Raw genomic sequence first — 18,356 nt, forward strand, 5'->3', positions numbered from 1 at the left:
TATACAAGTGTGATTAAAAAAATAGAATTGTGCCATACATACTGTTTCACTTAACAATACGTTGCATCAACAGATACCTTTTAATAATGTTTCAATCTTATTCTGAAAATGTCAAATCTATAGAGCAGTTGAAAGAACGGTACAAAAAACAGCCATTACTCTATTTGCACGCTACGCTGTCTTGCGCCCGCTCTCACACAAGTATGCGCACACTCTCTCTCTATATATATTCTTTTTCTAAAGAATTTCAAAGTCACTAGACTTCATGATAGTTCACCCCTAAATACTTAAACATCCATCTCTTACCAAAATAGACATTCTCCTGCAAAGCCACAGTACCAGCCATCTTACCTAAAAAAATGTAATAGTTCCATGACATTGTCTAATACATACAGCATATTCAAATTGTCCCCAAAATGTCTCTCTAGCTGTTTGTTTTGATCTATGATCCAGTCAAAGTACTTAGATTGCATGCAGTTTTTATGTCCCTTTACTCTTTGGTTTTCTGCCTTTTTGGCTTCTTCATGTTTTTTACTGTTTTGGAGAGTCCCAGCCCCATAGAAGGTCTTACGTTCTGAATTTGATTGTTTTCTCATGATAAAATTCAGGTTAACCATTTTGGGTATGCATATTCTATAGGTGGTGTGGTGTCCTTCTGTATAACATCACACATCAGCACCTAACAATGCTATTGATAATGCTGTTTGATCTCTAGCTAAGGTGGTGACTGCCAGATGTCTTCAATGTAAACTACATTTCCCCCCATTGTAATTAGTAGGTAATCTACGAATGATTCTTTGACACTGAATAGCCTATTCATAAACAACACTTCACCCAATGATTTTAGTATCTCTTGATGTACTTTTCCTGAATTGATAATCATTTGGGGGTAGTAGCAAAACAATTGTCTTTTCAAATTCTGTCATTTCTTCTACAATTAATAACTGGCATTCTTCCCTAGAGAAAAACATTCCCCCCACCTTCTCTTTTATTTATGTACATATTTAATTTATTTATTATCACTGCAGTCTCAAGGATATATTTTCTTCAATTATCTCATCACATTCTTTCATGCTCAAATTGTACCAAAATTGGTGAGTGGGAGTCCACTGAAGTTGACTTTTGACATGAGTTTTTGAGCACTTCTTTACTTTTTGGTACAATAAAAATATCATAGTTTCCCCCTTGTATTTTACCTGTCTCAGACCTGGAATCCAAGTAGCTCTGGTTCCTTTTAGTTAAAATGGTAGTTAGGACTTAATATCAATGCTGGGTGTGTTCATTGCTACTGGAATGACACTGTTCCTAAGTCCTTTCAATAGAATTCATTAGAAATATGTATTTAGGGGCACCTGGGTGGTTCAGTCGGTTGAGTGTCTGACTTCGGCTCAGGTGATGATCTCATGGTTCGTGGGTTTGAGCCCCGCATTGGGCTCTGTGCTGACAGCTCAGAGCTTGGAGCCTGCTTCAGATTCTGTGTCTCCCTCCCTCTCTGCCCCTCTTCTGCTCATGCTCTGTCTCTGTCTCTCTCAAAAATAAATACACTTAAAAAAATATGTATTTAAAAAAATCATGAGTTCACAGCAATCTTTCTAATTAAAATTTAACACTATATGGAGCTTTCCATTCCTTTGAAAAGTTTTATATTCGTATTTTACATTTAGCATCTTTATTCCTTAATTATATTAATATTTTTATTCATGTTTTGCTCTGTAATAAATGTGAAATAATGTCAGAATTACAATACAAATATTACTGTAAGAATAAACCCACTAAGTAAAGTTCATTCTTTCTTGGTAGTTCTCTTTGTTTTTTAATCTTTGTTTACAATTTCTTTTTTTAAGTTTTTATTTATTTAAGTAATCTCTATACCCAATGTGGGGCTCAAACTCACAACCTCGAGATCAAGAGTCACATGCTCTGCTGGCTGAGCCAGCCAGATGCCCCAGTTCTCTTTGTCTTCAGAATACACTCCTCACTGAATGGATCGATCATAATTCTTTTTGTTGATCATGTACTTTGCTTCCAGCTTTTTGCTATAATAAATAGTGCTATGATGAATATTCTTCTAGATTTATGCACATCTTTAATTATCTCAAGTTTCCCAAAGTGGGAATTTATATTAGTAGATTAAAAGCATCACAAAGATTTAAAATTTTTTGTTCCCAAATTGTCCTCCAGAAATATTGGTATCAACTTACATTTGTAGATGTATGTGAGAATGCCAACTTCCACATAACTTTTCCAACTATTATCTTTTTTTGAAAAGTCATTTTGGGAGATTATAATTTTGAATTGTAACTCATATGTAATTTTAATTATTACACAGGCTCATTTATCTCAGCTATTTAGAATGTATATTCCACCTATTTCTAAAAAGGTTCTGAGATTACTTAAAAGAACTCAAAACCGTTTTTAAGAAATGGAACAAGAAAAGGCAGAAACTAATTTATGGAGAAAATACTTAGAATAGCAGCCGTCTCTGAGAGGGACAGGGACGGGAACTGGCTAGAAAGGGGCATAAAGAATCTTCATGGGGTGATGAAAACTTGATGGGGGTGTGGGTTACAGGGCACATGCATTTGTCAAAACTCATTAAATATTACTCTTAAAATCTATTCTATACAATTTACTTCAGGTAATTTCTACCGCCTAAGCAAAAACTGGAAAAAAAAAATGAACCTTCAAAACCACAAAAGCCATAAACAGGTATTCAATGCTAGTTAATGACGTACATGCTGAAGTATTTTGGGGGGTAGAGTACTGATCAGGTTGCAAGTCTGCAACTTGCTTTGAAATGCCTCAAAACATGGGCGCCTGGGTGGCTCAGTCGGTTAAGCATCCGACTTTGGCTCAGGTCATGATCTCACGGTTTGAGTTCCAGCCCCATGTTGGGCTCTGTGCTGACAGCTTGGAGCCTGGAGCCTGCTTCAGATTCTGTGTCTCCCGCTCTCTCTGCCTCTCCCCTGCTCGTGCTCTCTCTCCGTCTCTCAAAAATAAACGTTATTAAAAAGAATTAAAATGAAATGCGCCAAAACCCAAGGTGGATCTGTGGATGGATAGATGGACAGATAGATAGGTGATAAAGTAAATATAGCAAAATGTCAACAATTGTAGAATCTAGGTGGTAGGTATATGGATATTCACTATACAATTCTGTCAAGTTTTCTCTATGTTTTGAAGTCCTCAGAGTAAAATATTGGGGGAAAGTGGAGCAGAAATATAGATAGATATTGCCGGGCTGCCAGGATAGAGTAGGTACTTTGTGGGAACACTGCCAGTTTCTTTTTATACCTCATAATAAACGTTTCATTAGATTTAAAATGTTTCCTTCATGATACCATCTGGTAATAATGAGAGATCAATGATCAATACAGAGAAGTCAATGCAGGATAAATTTTAAAAGATATGCCTCATCTTATACTTGGTGATTTAGGATGAACATAAATTTATACTAACAGAGACCCTCCACGGAAGAGACAATACAGCCACATATGTTGGGATATGCGAATGACGAGTAAAACAAAGATTTGGTTCTTACAGAGCTTACAGTCTAGGTAGGAAGGTAGATCATTTAATCAAATAATTATTAATGTAAAATTACAAGTCCTAAATTAAAAAAAAAAAAGGAAGCATATGGAAAACCATAGAAGATAGGGCAGAAGGGTCCGAATCTAGTTGCGGGAGGGGACAGTTGGGAAAAAGCTCCCTGAGGAAGTGACCTGGGCTGACATCTGAGGCATGGTGGGAAGGCAGGGTGCGTGTTGTAAGAGAGGTGTCCTGGCAGGTAGGAAGACCCGAAGCCAGGGTGGACGGACTTGGGGCAGTACGGAGGACCAGATCCTTCAGGCCCTTGTTGGCTCCATGACGAATTCTGGTTCCCATTCTGAAAGTCACAGAAGGCCACGGAAGGGGTTTCAGCGGGCCAGGGACATGATCTGAGTTCCACTCATCACTGTCACTCCATGTGGTACAGAAAGTGGAATTTAGGGGGAGGAGAAGTGTGAAGACTGGCCAGGAGGTGTCGGCAGTAACCCACGTAGGCAATGGAAGAAAAGTACACACAGACCGATTAAAAAGCTCTTGGGGAAGGGGTGCCTGGGTGGCTCAGTCGGTTGAGTGTCCAACTCTCCATTTCGGCTCAGGTCATGATCTCACAGTTGGTGAGATCAAGCCCTACACTGGGCTCTGTGACAACAGCGTGGAGCCTGCTTGCGATTCTCTCCCTCTCTGCCCCTCCCCTGCTCATGCTCATTCTCTCTCAAAAGAAAATAAACATTAAAGAAAAAAAGCAATTGGGGAAGTAAACGGCATAGACTTGGTGATTGAATTGAATATGAGGGTCAGGAGGAGAGAAAGTGCCAGATTTGGATGATGCCACACAAAAGGAATCGTGAAGGACCAGGCTGGGGACTATGGTGTTGGGCCTGTTGAGACTTCCAAGTAGACGTATTGAGTAAACAGTTGAATATTCAGACCTGGAGATTACAAGTGAGTTTTGGGTTGGATATGCAGATCTGGAGGTCTTTGGCAGTTAACATCTTGACTTTGGCAGTTAACATCTTGATGAGGTGACCTAAGGAAAATTTATAGAGCAGGGCTTCTTGGGGGGCGGGTCGTGAACTTGGATGGGGAAAAAAACTATATCTTTATTTCCACTAACCCCCAGCTGAAAGCTAAGCGTAGCTTTCATTTCTGAACGCAGGCAACGAACCACGGTGGTATTGGCAGTTCCTGTGACTTTGTCGCCAATAGAAATCACAGATATTTTCACATTTCATTAAATTTGTTGCAGATGTCTCAAAATACCCTTTACGCCCATCACTTGTTATTTAATGTGTTAATAAAGAAGCACATACATTACTGAATCACAGATTTCTAAAAATATTTTGATGACTATTTCGATAAAAGTGGCTTCCTTTGAAATCCTTTGTATTATTATTTTATGCGTTTGAAATATTCTGAGAAGAGGATCTAAGAGAGTTCACCATAGTGCCCATGAGGTCTGTGATACAAAATTAAGATAAACCCCTTGGTATGGAGTGGGAAGAGAGCCCGAGCCTCGAGGAATCCCGGGACTCAGGGCCTGGGCAGCAGTGGAGGAACAGGAGGAGAAATCACCTCCAGAGATACGGGAGGAAACCCGGAGGAGAAGATGGCTTTGCAGGAGCTCAGGGGCACATGCTTGGGGGGGACTGAGTGAAGGGGCCAGTGGAAGCCACCGGGAGGGCAAATGTGGAGAGGACCCAAAGACCTGCCCCATTCATAGATGTGGAAGTCGTTTGACAAAGTGCCATTTCAGTGGAATGAGGGAGCATGAGAGCCAGATTGGAGTGGGTTGAGGAGTGAGTGGGAGGTGGGGAAATGGAGTCAGTCAGTGTAAATAATTCTTTTGAGAATTCTGACTGTGAAGGAGAAGAAATAAATGGAGGGACAGGATCAAGGGAGAACTTTTTTTTTTTTTTTTTTTTTTTTTGGTGGGAGACTGTGGATCACGATTAGATGCTGATAGAAGGTTCTGGGTCAGCTGGGGGTGCAGGCAGGGTGAGGGAACTGGATGGAAAAGGGTCTGTGGGCAGCAAGGAGGTGGGATCTTGAGGAGAGGGTAGTGCACAAGAGAGGGGATGGGTGGGCAGGGCAGCAACGAGCTGGGGAAAACTCTGAGGACCACTAAGGTGTGGAATGGAAGAGAGGAGGGATTGAAGACTGGGCAAAGGGAAAGAGGCTCCAAGTGAGAGAGCTGAGCAGGGCAACCGGGCAGCACTGAGGGGTTCCAGGAGATTGGTGGCTGTGACCTTTCAGTAAGACCATTTCTCAAATTTGAGTGCCTTTTCTGCAGCAGTCACCAGAGGCCTGGATATGGACCCAGAGACCACGGAAGGCTGAGACTGCCAGAGAGGCGAGAAAAAAAGACAAAGGGCAGGGGAATTATTAAGAGGATTAAGCACAGAATCTAGGCTGCTTAGGAAGGGAAAGTCAATAAGGGGGTGGGGGGCAGTGGGCACAAGAGGAGAAAGGGCCAATGGACCAAAGGTTCCCAAGAGGTGGGAGAGACGTCAGAGTAAAAGTGGATGAGCAGGAGAGCTGGAAGACTGTTGTCATCAATGGATTTTGGACATGGAGACCTTTTGGTTGATGGCGCAGTCTGGGATGTGCCGTGGGCTGGGGGAGGCGGCGGCTGAGGGGAGTGGAGGGGGGCACTTAAGACGCATCAGGAACTGAGAAGCCAGGGTGTGGCCTGGTGGGTGCCAAAGTCATCCAGGATTGTGGCAGGAGATCAGGGGATGGGTGAGCAGAGACCAAGCCACTGCCAGCGTCTTCACTGAGTAAGAGAGTGGCCAGGAGACAAGAGGGATGGTGTGCTGGGGGGGGGGGGTGGGGTGGGGGGGCAGAGAATGGTGGAGCGAAACAGCACAAGCCTTAGGGCACCCGTGTTTCCATCAAAGCCTGGGGAGCAGTGGTCTGGGAGCAGAATTTGGAGTGAGAAGGGCACCCTCCTGTGTCCTGATCCTAAGGAAAGGGTGCAGGGGGGTATGACCGGTGTCCTCCAGGGAGGGGAGCTCTGAAGAGAGGTCTGATGTACATTTCCTGTGCTGCAGGAAGACTGGGCGGCTCACCCTTTCCCAAACATGCCCATCTCTCTTTGATTTCGGCTCTTCCTTCCACCTGTGACGGGAGCCCTGCCTCAGCTCCCCACCCCCCACTACCAGGTCCCCAAATCCTGTTGTGCCTTAAGATCCAGATGAAAATCTGCATTCCTCTAGGAAGCTTTTCCAGGTTTCCTTTTGCCTTTTTATTACCCTCATCAGATACCGTCTTGAACTGTAGGCATTAGTGTAACGTCTTATTTCGCCCACACTGTGAACGGGCGGGGGCACGGCTTTGTTATTACCGTGTGCCCACAGCATCTAACACCGCGTCTTGGACACAAAGTGGTTTGTAATTCCTTAATGAGTAAAGTGGTATAAAAGCAAAAACAAAAGAAGGTTTCAGGATGAGATGTTGTATGTTCTAACTCATGTTTCACACAGGTATGCACCTGAATAATATCTTGCAAGTGAAAACATTTTTAAGTTTGATAGCTGAGTTTTAATTGGTTTTTAACAAGGTTTGGGTTTCTTTTTTTTTTTTTTGGTTTTAAAAATTAATTAGGGCCATTTTTTTTAAGTAAGGAATTTTAATAAAAGGTAGTAAACCAAAATACATAGCACTGCATAAAATGGGCAAAAATCTACTTTGTTATCATCTTCTCTCATGCAATTTCGGAGCTGCTGAGTCCAATTAACACCAGGAGCCCTCTGGATCAGAGGCCACCAACTCTCGGCATCCACAATTTCACTGAACTGGGATAACAATTGGTGTTTGTATCACCCGGCCACGTGGCAGAATCGCCCTAGTGGAAGGATTGACTCTAGGCTTGTCTTGCTTATCTGTTAAAAAAGGCAGGACAACATTCTGGAAGCAGCTGCAATTTGAACTGACAGTTGTCCCATTTTACTGCCATGGCCTATTTTTAAATTACCTAGTGGAACTCAGACAAAGCACAGAAATGAAGGAGAAGGGAAGCATTCCTGGCCTTGGCCACGATACAGTTACTGTTTGCTTGCTCCATTAATGCTGTTGGAGACCTTCAGCACTCTGGTTTGCCCACAGAAGGGCATGCACGCCAGTGTATTCCAATTAATCTATAACCTAATTATAAAAGAAATATCCAATTTAGTCTGGTGACTTATCTGGTGGAACATGAATTCCCATCTTTATAACAACATGACTTCTGTTATAAAGTACAGCAGAGTCCCGGACCAACTTTGGGCTGTTCTGAGTTTCCTCTGTCCATGGAGAGCCTTGAACCCAGCCCTTCTACGTCCTCGTGTTCTTGCCTATCTGTGACAAAAGGAACTTACCCAGAGCTTTGAAGAAGCCATCTGTCCATTCGCGGAAGGGTATGCACGGAAGAGTGCTCTCTTTCATTGGTCACTCTCTGGTGATCACCACTGTGGAGGTTTCCAAGTGGTTGATTGGAATGGATTCCTCTTCAAGCCCAAACTGGCCATTGCACACCGGCAACCTTATTAAACTACTCGCCTCTCAGTAATTGCAAGCAAGGTCAGGGAGCATTCACCACTCCACTCCAAGTAACAACATCTCCTATTTTCTCTCGTGCAGGGTGAGGATTCCTATTTTGGCTGTTTCGGCTATATGCCTATAACACGTGCATGTTCCTAAACCATTCCGGTAACTGTCAGCCGTCAGCCATTCCTTGAGTTCCTGTTACATGGTGGGCATTGGAAATATGACAACAAATGGCACCTGCTCTCGAGTGGCTTCCAGCCTAAGGGAGGAGGGAGATAGGAAGAGGAACCCCAAGGTGGACTTGAGTCCAGAGGGTGTTATGGGAATACAGAGGAAAGACAACAGCAAAGTCACCTGACCCCCAGGAGAAGCTCTAGAAACTTCACAGAAGAGGTGCCCTCAGAGTTGAGAGGCAGGCCGGCCAGGGCCTTGAGAACCTTGCTAATGTGTTTGAACTTGATCTGTGGGGATCCGCTACAGAATTTTCAATAGAGGAGTGACACGATCCAGACGGATCACTCTTAGTACCGTCTGGAAGACTGGCTGGAAAGGGTGAGGCGAGGGCAAAATGTCCAAGGAAATGACTCTGACAATTTCCAGGCAAAAACAAGGAAAGAGATGGCCCGGCAGAGGGGAGTGTTGATGGACAGATTCCTGAGAAAGGAGACAAGATGATCTGGCTTTGGTGTGTGATTGCTGTGAAGTGTGAGAAATAGCAGCAGAAGGAACCCAAGATAATTTCTGGAATCCTGGCTTGGGCAGAAATTAATTCAGGAAGAGGGACCATTTTGAGGGAACCAGATGACGCAGTCAGCATCTTGAGTCTGAGGTGCTTGTGGGACACGCCATGGGGAAAAGATCAACAGCTAAAATGGAAAACAAACTCAGACGAGAATTCTCACAGATCTGCACTTGTCAAACTGTGAGCTGCACCTTCTCTCTCCATGACGTACATTTGGAGCTTGAGATGTCGTGCGCAGAGCCACGTTATTGCTCAGGTGCACCTTGAGGGTGCGGAATCTGAGCTACAGTCGAGAGGGTGGCTAGGAGAAACACCACACCAGGTGCTGATGGTGACTCATAGCCTCCCAGGGTGGGGCCTTCTGGCAGTTAGAACCGGTGTGTGCGTGTGTGACCTGCCTCAGCCGCACACCGGCCTGGAGCCAGAAAGAAGGGAGGCCCGACCCTCAAGGAATCCGACAACAGACAAGCAGAAGTTAGAAAAACGAGAAGGATGAGTCACGGAACGCTTATGCTATGTGCTAAGCCCTGGCTGCTTTCATGACACCGGTAAGGGTGTTGGTGGGTTGACGCTGACAGATTAATGGGAGAATAACTTCCCCAAGAGCTGTTTGAAAGAGGAGAAGCTGAAGGTTTCACAGGCAGGGTAGGCTGAATAAGAAGGTAATGAAAGGAGGCATGCAAATATAGCGAGGTCACAGAAAACACAAAATGCAAATTGAGCCAGCCTTCTTGGACAGCTGCACTGTCCTCAGAGAGCTAACATTTGCAAAGAGCCACAGTATGTAAAGCACCGTATTGTGGATTATACTTTCTGGCCCATGGGCTCTTGTCTTGTTTTGTTTTTTTGAACTTGACCACAATTTGGAGCAGCGCTGTCACATAGAACTTTCCGCAATGGTGGAAATGTCCTATGTCTGCGTGGTCCAATACGGCAACCACGGGATACGTGTGGCTACTGAGCATATGAAATGTTGGCTGGTGCGTCTAAGGAACTGAATATAAAATTTTTCTTTTGATTAATTTAAAGTTAAAGGTAACTAGCCACACATGGCTAGTGGCCACCTTATTGGACGCCACATTTCTAGACTTTCGCCGGCCTCACGTATGGATGGACATTCTGACTTTTTAAGCCACTGCAGGTTACTTGAAGAGGCTTTCTTTTTAATTTTAACCTCCAAAGTTTGTGTGGATCATTATGGACAAAACAATTAAGATGTTTATGTTGGGTAGTTGCCTTCACACTTGAGAGTACCGTGCTTTCTGGGAGGTTCAGGTGATCTCACTGGTCAACATCCCACTGAGCCAGGCCTGGGGAAGAGCCAGTTGCTGCTGTTAACAGGTTTACTGCCTCTTTCCAATGTAACGTTGGGTCCTTATGACCTGGAATCTAAATATTTAGTTGCTGGTTGCTGATGGTAAAGGACAATAATCTTGTTCCTATTAGCAAAGCAAACAGTACTCTTGAAAAACTGAGAGCTGGGTGGTCTCCCCCTTCGTCGCCGGCAAAGTAAATGCAGTGACGATCTGTCCTAAGTCCTTGAGGTTTGTGCATTTGGACCAGCAAGGATAGATGAGAAATGCTCATGATGTCCCTTTTCACAGAAGGTTGCTGCCTGCAAAGTCATGGGCTTATCATTTTCATCATTTTCTTTCTTTGAAAAAAAAAAAGATTTTTTTTTTAATGTTTATTTTTGAGAGAGACAGAGCGTGAGTGGAGGAGGGGCAGAGAGAGAGGGAGACACAGAATCCAAAGCAGGCTCCAGGCTCTGAACTGTCAGCACAGAGCCCGACACGGGGCTCGAACCCAAGAACCGTGAGACCATGACCTGAGCCGAAGTCACACGCTCAACCGACTGAGCCACCCAGACGCCTCTCATTTTCATCATTTTCTATGGGGAAATCAGGGCTCCTGTTTCTTTTCTGTGAAGGTTTGAGAAGGCAACATATCCTGTCAATCACAGCAGGGAATGATCCAGGCGATGTGTCCTCCTCTAGGCCAGCAGCTCTCCTGGGGACACTGTTTCCTGTTCATATTGAGAGACTGCTTTGTTTTTAGTCTACTGCTCATCCAACTCCTAGTTGATGACTTTGTGGAGCTGTTACGTATTTCCCTATTTATTCTAATCTGATTCGTTAATAAGGTTGCATGTAACTTTGAGAAGGGTCTAAAATTAAGTTGCCACATAAGGTTGGCTTTTAGTAATGTGGCCTGGGATTGGGCTGAGGCAAAAGAAGGTATTCTAGAAGTCTCAGAACCCAATACCTACTGGAGCACCATTTGTAAGAACAGCCGGACACCAAGGCAATTTATAATGTAATCAAATGTTAGTATGAACGCAAGAGTCTCACTTGTTCTTGCATTGATCCCACAAGATAAGCATTAATAATAAGCACCTCCGTGATGGGAAACTGAAGTGCTTACAAGTGCTTTGTCTGAATTCACACTGTAATGAGGGACAGAGATGGCCCTTGATGATAAGTGTTCTTTCTATGCCACACCATTAACTTAAATGTATTTAGGAGGTACCACTTTAAAGAACATCTCAGCACGAGCTGGGTGGTTATTGCTTTATCTTGGATTTAGACGTAAGACAACCTCTGCCCGAGGCACTGGTCGTGGTGAGGCGCTTGTGCGGAATGGTGGGGCCACCGCGTTGGGAGATCTGCCCCCTGCCAGGCAGGTGTCTGGAAGCGATGGCTTGATACTGGATCTGTTACTTGATGATAAATGTCTCACTTATTCCAGGTTCATCAGAACTGTGACGATCTGAGATTGGGGCAAGGAAGGAACGAGTGACAGAAGTTGCAATACCAGTGTCAAAATACGGGTGGTGGTGCACTTCACGTATTGACCGTGTGGTGGAAAACTTCCCATGGATTAAGCAGTCCACTTCCCTACCACCCGCTCAGTTAGAATGAACTTCCCTTCACAGATCAGAGGCAAAGCGTTCCTTGGAGTTTTCAGCCACGGGAGTCTCTAAAAGGGAATTACTTAGGGGAATGTTTACCTAGGGAGGAGGGCTAGGTTAGGTTTACGTCTGCTCATGGACACGTATCTTTCTCCTGGTCTTTTCTCATCGACCAATGATCTTTTGCAACTCTAATTGTCTGATGTGACATTCAATACACTGAGTTCTGGAAACTGGGACTAATCTGGCCTGGGTTCTCCTTTGGGAGGTGCCCATGTTCTTATACCCTCCTCTGGGACCTGATGATCCCATCCTCAGGGATTCCCTGGGATCCTCCTCCTCCCTGGCACTGAGGTTTGATAAAGAGGTTTGATAAGTTCTGTATCCCCTCAGGATTCAAAATATAGCAGGGCAGGCCCAGACTATGAAGGCTTAGGAACAGCCAGATTTTCATAGAAATTTGGGTGGGGGTCCAAACCTGGGAGGAGAGCTCTCCAAACCAACCCATGATCCTGGGGATTGAAGAGTTCTGGATACGGTTTGTCTCATAAGGGATCTCTGGCTTCACTTGTACCAAGCAAAAGTGGAAGGACTGAGCAGGGGGTGGGGTCAACACTAGGAGCACACAAGTCATATGGCTGTTGAGTGATGCTTTCAGTGACATTCTCGCTCCCCCTGCCCTTCCTGTGCTTTTGTATCTGGGGGGAAATTCTCCAGTATCCCCCAAAGAATATCTGTAATACAGAGAGGAAAGCAGAGGTGAATTTCACTGGGGAAAATTCTGATTTTGTCACTCTTCTTGACACAGAAGATGTGACCTTGAAGGCACTTGTACAATCAAGGCCCAAACCCTTGGGATATCATTACCTGGAAAATAAATTTGAGATTACTTAAGTAATGTTGTTTTGCGGTTTCTGGCAGGTTGAGGTACAGTGGCATAGTGCAACATGAAAAATCCTGTTCTTACACTTTAGAAATTGCCAGCTTTATGCGTTTTAGCACATATTTTTGTCCTTATTTCATAATTACTTTTATATGTACAACCATATCCTTTTTTAGATGTGGTCTGAGCATTTTGCCATGATGATTTAAAGAATGAATAATTTTTATAGCATAAAGAAGAAAACTACAGAAATCTGTCACCAGCCTGTCCCCTAAACAAAGTTTATGGAGAGGAGCATAAAACTTCTAGTCCTAGAATGTCCCAAATGTGTGAGTATTGCCATACAAAATGGCCACGGCTATGCATGTGAATCTTTGCATGAAAATAGAAGAACCCAGCTGCCCATTTCTTTACCAATCTAGGAAGATTGCTACATGCTACCGTTCGACTTAAATTGCCTTTTTTCTTATCAGTCCTTGAGTTTTGTTTCTAAGTGCAAAAAATGTGAGAATTTATCTTAATGCTAGAAGTGTGCTGTTCGAGCCAAACTAGATTTAATTTTTGGATTAATCTCACTCCCTAAGTTCAATCAGCAGCAGGCATTATATTTAGTCTTTGACTAACAGGGAGCGATCCAGGCGATGTGTTCTTCTCGATGCTGCCAATGTTAGAAGATAGTCTCTTTCACCTTTAGACTCTAGGTGGAATATCTGATTGTGTGATTTTACGTTCCTTAATAGGGAGTATAGATCTCACCCAGGGATACATCTACACCCATATACATCAATCGCTGATGTTTCTGAGGGATCCTTTGAACATTAAATAACTGCAGTGTGAACCTCCTAGATTAAAAAGAAATCCCAACAAGAAATCGATTGATATCAGGTGTCCAGGATCTATCTCAGGGATCCACACCGCTGACAGAAAGCGAGAGTCCATCCTCTAGAGTATATTGCAGGCATAAAATATTAAATAAGAATTCATAAAAGGCGTCTGGCTCATCTTAAATCAATTCGCCATGCTAACAAATGGGTGTTGAATGCAGCTTGTGGTGTTTGGTGCTTACATAGGATAAGTAAAATTCTTACTCGGATAAGATCTTAAACATGAAATATGATCGTATCGTTCAGTGGTTCAGAGCACCTTCCCCGGGGTTGGGCTCCCTGGAAAGGAACTCTGACTCTACCACACACTGGCTATGGAGTCTTAGGTCAATTTTCTGGTCTTTTCTGAGGCTCAGTTTCTCATCTGTGAGGGGAGGTAAATATATAGAGATTTATGAGAATTAAATAAGCTAATATGTATAAAACATTTGGCGCAGTGCTGGAACACTGCCACCACTCAGATGATGGTAATGACGGTGACTAGTATTGTCATTGTCTTATCACTATTATTTGGATCTTATCCTTTTTTATTATCATCCAGACAGAAATATTTGAGCAATTTCTAGTCATTACACGATGCAGTTATTACTACATTTTAACTGTATTTGAAAGACCAGACTAAGCAATGCAATGAGTTAGACTATAAGTCCATACACAAATAAGATATATCTTCGTACCCATATCTATGTATGGCTGTGGTTATATGGACCGATCAGATAGACACAGGTGCAGGCGTAGATGGAGAGATGATGCTGTGCTTTAGAAAGCCCAGTGCCTCAACTCTTGAAGTGGAAGAGTTGTAGCATTTCTGATTTGGATGGTATCTCAGAGACCATCGCCATGGGACCCATCAGGAAAGAAGAGCGAGGCCCAACCTGGGTGAAGGGGGACAGTCACACAGCAGAGGAGTGGCCCAGGCGGCATCCAGGATGGGATCTCCTGCCCCTGTATCTCCCTGCTCTGAACTGTAGGATTTGTTTGTTTCTTTGTTTGCTTGTTTGCTTTATTTATGAGAGAGAGGGTGTGCATGAACATGAGCAGGGAGGGGCAGAGAGAGAGGGAGACAGAGGATCTAAAGCAGGCTCCGTGCTGACAGCAAAGAGCCCGACGTGGGGCTCAAACTCACGACCCGTGAGATCACGACCTGAGCTGAAGTCAGACGCCCAACTGACTGATCACCCTGACTTTCAGGATTCTCCAGTACCTCCTTTTGGAGTTGGCTTTTTCCTAAGTGACGTATGCATGTGCACGCACGTGTATACACACACACACACACACACACACACACACACACACGGCAGCAGGAGGGTATCTCCCAGAGTTCTAAGTACCTGTTTGGAAGATGACCCAGTTGAAAACCGGGGTCTCTCCAAATTTGTCTCTTGCCCCCCAAATTGATCTTGTTTCTTCTCATTTGGGTCTCTTCTGTATTCCTGTCGTCTCAGACAAGCCTGCAGAATACAATTTTTTTAAAAAGTATCGTTGGCTTAGGTCTGCGACAAACTTTCATGACTTTTTGCTTAATTCCTATCGTGAGGAACATGAAATACACAATGTCCAGCTTCAAGGGCTCATCAGCACATTTACCAAGTGTCAAGACGCTCAGCCAGGCATCACGACTCTCTTCCCTTTGCCCCAAAATGCCAGGTCAAAAATAGTCATCTCTGCTTTAATAAGTTACAATGACAAACACACTAAGAGGCGTTTTGACAAGTGTGTCCCCAACAATTGCTTCCTTAAGGCAGGAAGTACCTGAAAGGCAGCATTCACTTCCCCTCTGTCTTCATTCTCTTCAAAGCTCTGCTCATTCCAACGTGGCTCTCTGTCCCCCTGGATCACTCCCAGTTATGGGATCAGACCCTTCCTACCTGAGAGCTTTCGCACCTGCCCTTCCTCCACTTTGAATGCCTTTCACAGGGGTGTTCACAGCACGGCAGGCAAATCTGTGGATCTACTAAGATCCAGCTCAAGAGACATCTCTCGCCTTGCCAAGCTCTTCTTCCCCAGGCCGAATTAATTGCTCCTTTATACAAAAGCAGCTGGAATTACACAATTTTCGTTTTTACTGTTGTATTTAGTTGCTTTGTTTTGAGCCCGTGTCTCCTGCTGATCAGTGAGGACCCCTCAGGGTAAGGACCACCTCTTACCTTTTGAATCCCCTCAGCGTCTAGCACTGCATGTTAGCTCAATTGCATTATTGTTTCAGGGGGAAATATCAGTCCCTGAATGCAGAATAATAAAAACAAAATAACCAAAAAAAAATTCCATTTTCAAAAAACGAAATTAGGAGAAAAATCTAGTACCAAAAGATTTCTTCTCCAGTATCAGGACTGAACAAACCCCAAGAAATCATGTGCTATATGGGGGTTTCAAGTGATATTTTAAATAGTTTAAAATAGGAAAACTTCTTGGAGCATTTCTGTAGATCCAGTGCCCAGATTCACCTTTGCTCTGCTAGAGCCAAATTATCCCCTGTCATGGTAAAGAAACGAAACGTAAGGACCCAACAATACTGTTTCTAAACAGGGCCTGACATCTCCCTTTCCTGGCTGGGTTAAGAAAGGAAAGATTCCTTCCGCATTTTCCCCCTTTGTTAGAAAATGCATCTCCTTCTTTGATGTGGAAGGACATGCCAGAATTTCACACCACTGGGAAAGCCTAATATCATGCTACATGGTTAAAAATAGAAATGACCTGATATTAGCAAACCATTTACCACTTGGAATTGGGAACAGCAAGTTGGTTTACATTGTGCCTCACAACAATTGCTGGTGAGGCACTGGCTTGGGGGTTGGGGCGGGGCGGGGGGGGGGGTGTGTGTGGCTCATGCACTGCTGGCCAGGTGATACATGCAGCAAGTGGAATCCTGGATTCCCAGGAGAAGGGTACTGTTCCACCCTGCCTTATTGGGGAAGGGAGAGCACTCCAAAATGGTTGCCGCTTTATTATCCCCCCTGTCTCACTGTTAACCTTATTTTCAAAACTAGGCTATCTAGATAGCAAGCCGTTTTAATAAATCGTGGGCAGTGTTTGTTTCAATCAATAATTGAAGCAAGAAAACCCCCCAGAATACTGGACAGTAACTATAATAAATAAGTGAAACAAACACCAAGTAATAAAATAAACCAAGGTAAACCTAAAGAGAGTTAGCCAGAGAGTTCAATGACGTTCAAGTAAATATGGGCCTCTTCTTTTCCATTCCTTTTACAATGACTTCAGATTGGAGCTCGTTTGGGAGGAGTCCTGGCTGCCACTGTTGTTTCCTGGAGCGGCAGATGTCTGTGTTATCCTAACCGACTGGGATTAAAGGCGCAAGAGGCAAATGCTGATAGGCTAAAAGTGCAGGACGGTGTTAGCAAATGCACGCAGGACCAAGGCAGATTTTGTGGGATGAACAGAATTCTTGTGGGTTGAGTGTTTTTTGAAAATTCTCTCCAAGAATGCATGCAACTTAAATATTTCTTTACCAAAGGGGGAGGAGGAGTAGAATGGTTTGCAATGTAAAAAAAAAAAATTTTTTTTTTTCTCCCTCTGGTTCCTTATGCCTCCTCTCACAGAGGAGCAAGAGAACAAACCAGCATCAGGGTAGGTAGGTCCTTCCTCATTTTTATCTTGATAAAGCCAAGCAGTCTTTCTGTGTAAATCAAGCATTACTCCTCTCGAAGTTACAGCTTTGCAGAGTTGAAGGGACACCAGGACAGAGAGGCAAGTCTAGACTTCCAGTCCTAGAAATAGCAAGAACCTAGCCATAACTGCCACCTCGTCCTCCAGGGGCTGGTTTTCTTGTTACTTGCTTTTTTTTTTCATCATTTTAAAATGTTTATTTATTTTTGAGGGAGAGAGAGTGTGTGAACAGGGGAGGGGCAGACAGAGAGGGAGACACAGACTCCGAAGCAGGCTCCAGGCTCTGCGCTGACAGCAGAAAGCCCGATGCGGGGCTTGAACTCATAAACTGTGAGATCATGACCTGAGCTGAAGTTGGATGCTTAACCAATGAACCCCCAGGTGCCCCTGGTTTTCTCGTTATTTGTAATGTGAATGATTTTTGTTGTTGTTGTTGTTGTTGTTGATGCTGGTGTTGCTTCCTCTTTGGGGGTCCTGGAGTGACAAGGGCAGAGTGTGAAACCCTAGGATGCAGGATGCAGAGGTTGAATTGATTTGTAATGATCACCAGGGGCTCCCCTTCCTCTGGAACTTTAAAAATATTCCCCTTTCAGAGTTCCACATGTCTGGAGCTAGATTGCTATAAATAAGTTTCTGTTCATGTGACAGAACTGGCTGAGGGCAGTCTTAAAATGGAAGGCTTCAGGTAACTCCTCATTTCCTCCTTGGGATGGGCGGCTTCCTCCTCCCCTCCTCCTCTGGTGTAGCAGCCCCCCACCCCCCAGCCAATCCCTGTGACTGCAGGCGCCCAGCAGCCCCCCAGCCCCCAGCCCATCCCTGTGACTGCAGGCACCCGCTAGTCCCCCACCCCCCACGCATCGCTGTGACTGCAGGCGCCCAGCAGCCCCCCACCCCCACCATCCCTGTGACTGCAGGCACGCACAGAGCACAAGCTACCACTGTGGGGGCAGAACACAGAATGTGCACATGTGCCTGTGGGGCATGACGTGGTTTCTGTGACTCACGGTAACTCAATACGTGTAAACACGACAGACCCGCACTCTGCCACTTTCTCCAACGTGACCTTGGGCAGGCTGACTACCTCCATTGATTCTTGTTTCCCTCATCTGTACGAGGGAGATGCCCTATGCCGCCAGACTGCTGGAGAGCCTGGGGCCCCGTTGGCAGGACGCTCAGCAGAGTGAGTGGCTTATGGGGAGTGTTCAGTGAAAGACACTCATCACCACCGTCATCGCCGTC

General features: G+C 44.4%; 1 protein-coding gene across 8 annotated transcripts in view; it reads right to left on the reverse strand.

Annotated features, from left to right (window-relative positions):
- Positions 1-18,356, reverse strand: part of MARCHF10 (membrane associated ring-CH-type finger 10) — an 83,034-nt gene that overhangs the window by 50,405 nt on the left and 14,273 nt on the right. For all 8 annotated transcript variants that reach the window (XM_042966428.1, XM_042966426.1, XM_042966424.1 and 5 more), the window contains one exon: positions 14,825-14,944. In XM_042966428.1, the coding sequence (XP_042822362.1) occupies positions 14,825-14,944 (120 nt within the window). The remainder of the gene's footprint in view (positions 1-14,824; positions 14,945-18,356) is intronic.

The sequence above is a fragment of the Panthera tigris genome, chromosome E1 (genome assembly GCF_018350195.1).
Source record: "Panthera tigris isolate Pti1 chromosome E1, P.tigris_Pti1_mat1.1, whole genome shotgun sequence".
NCBI lineage: Eukaryota > Metazoa > Chordata > Mammalia > Carnivora > Felidae > Panthera > Panthera tigris.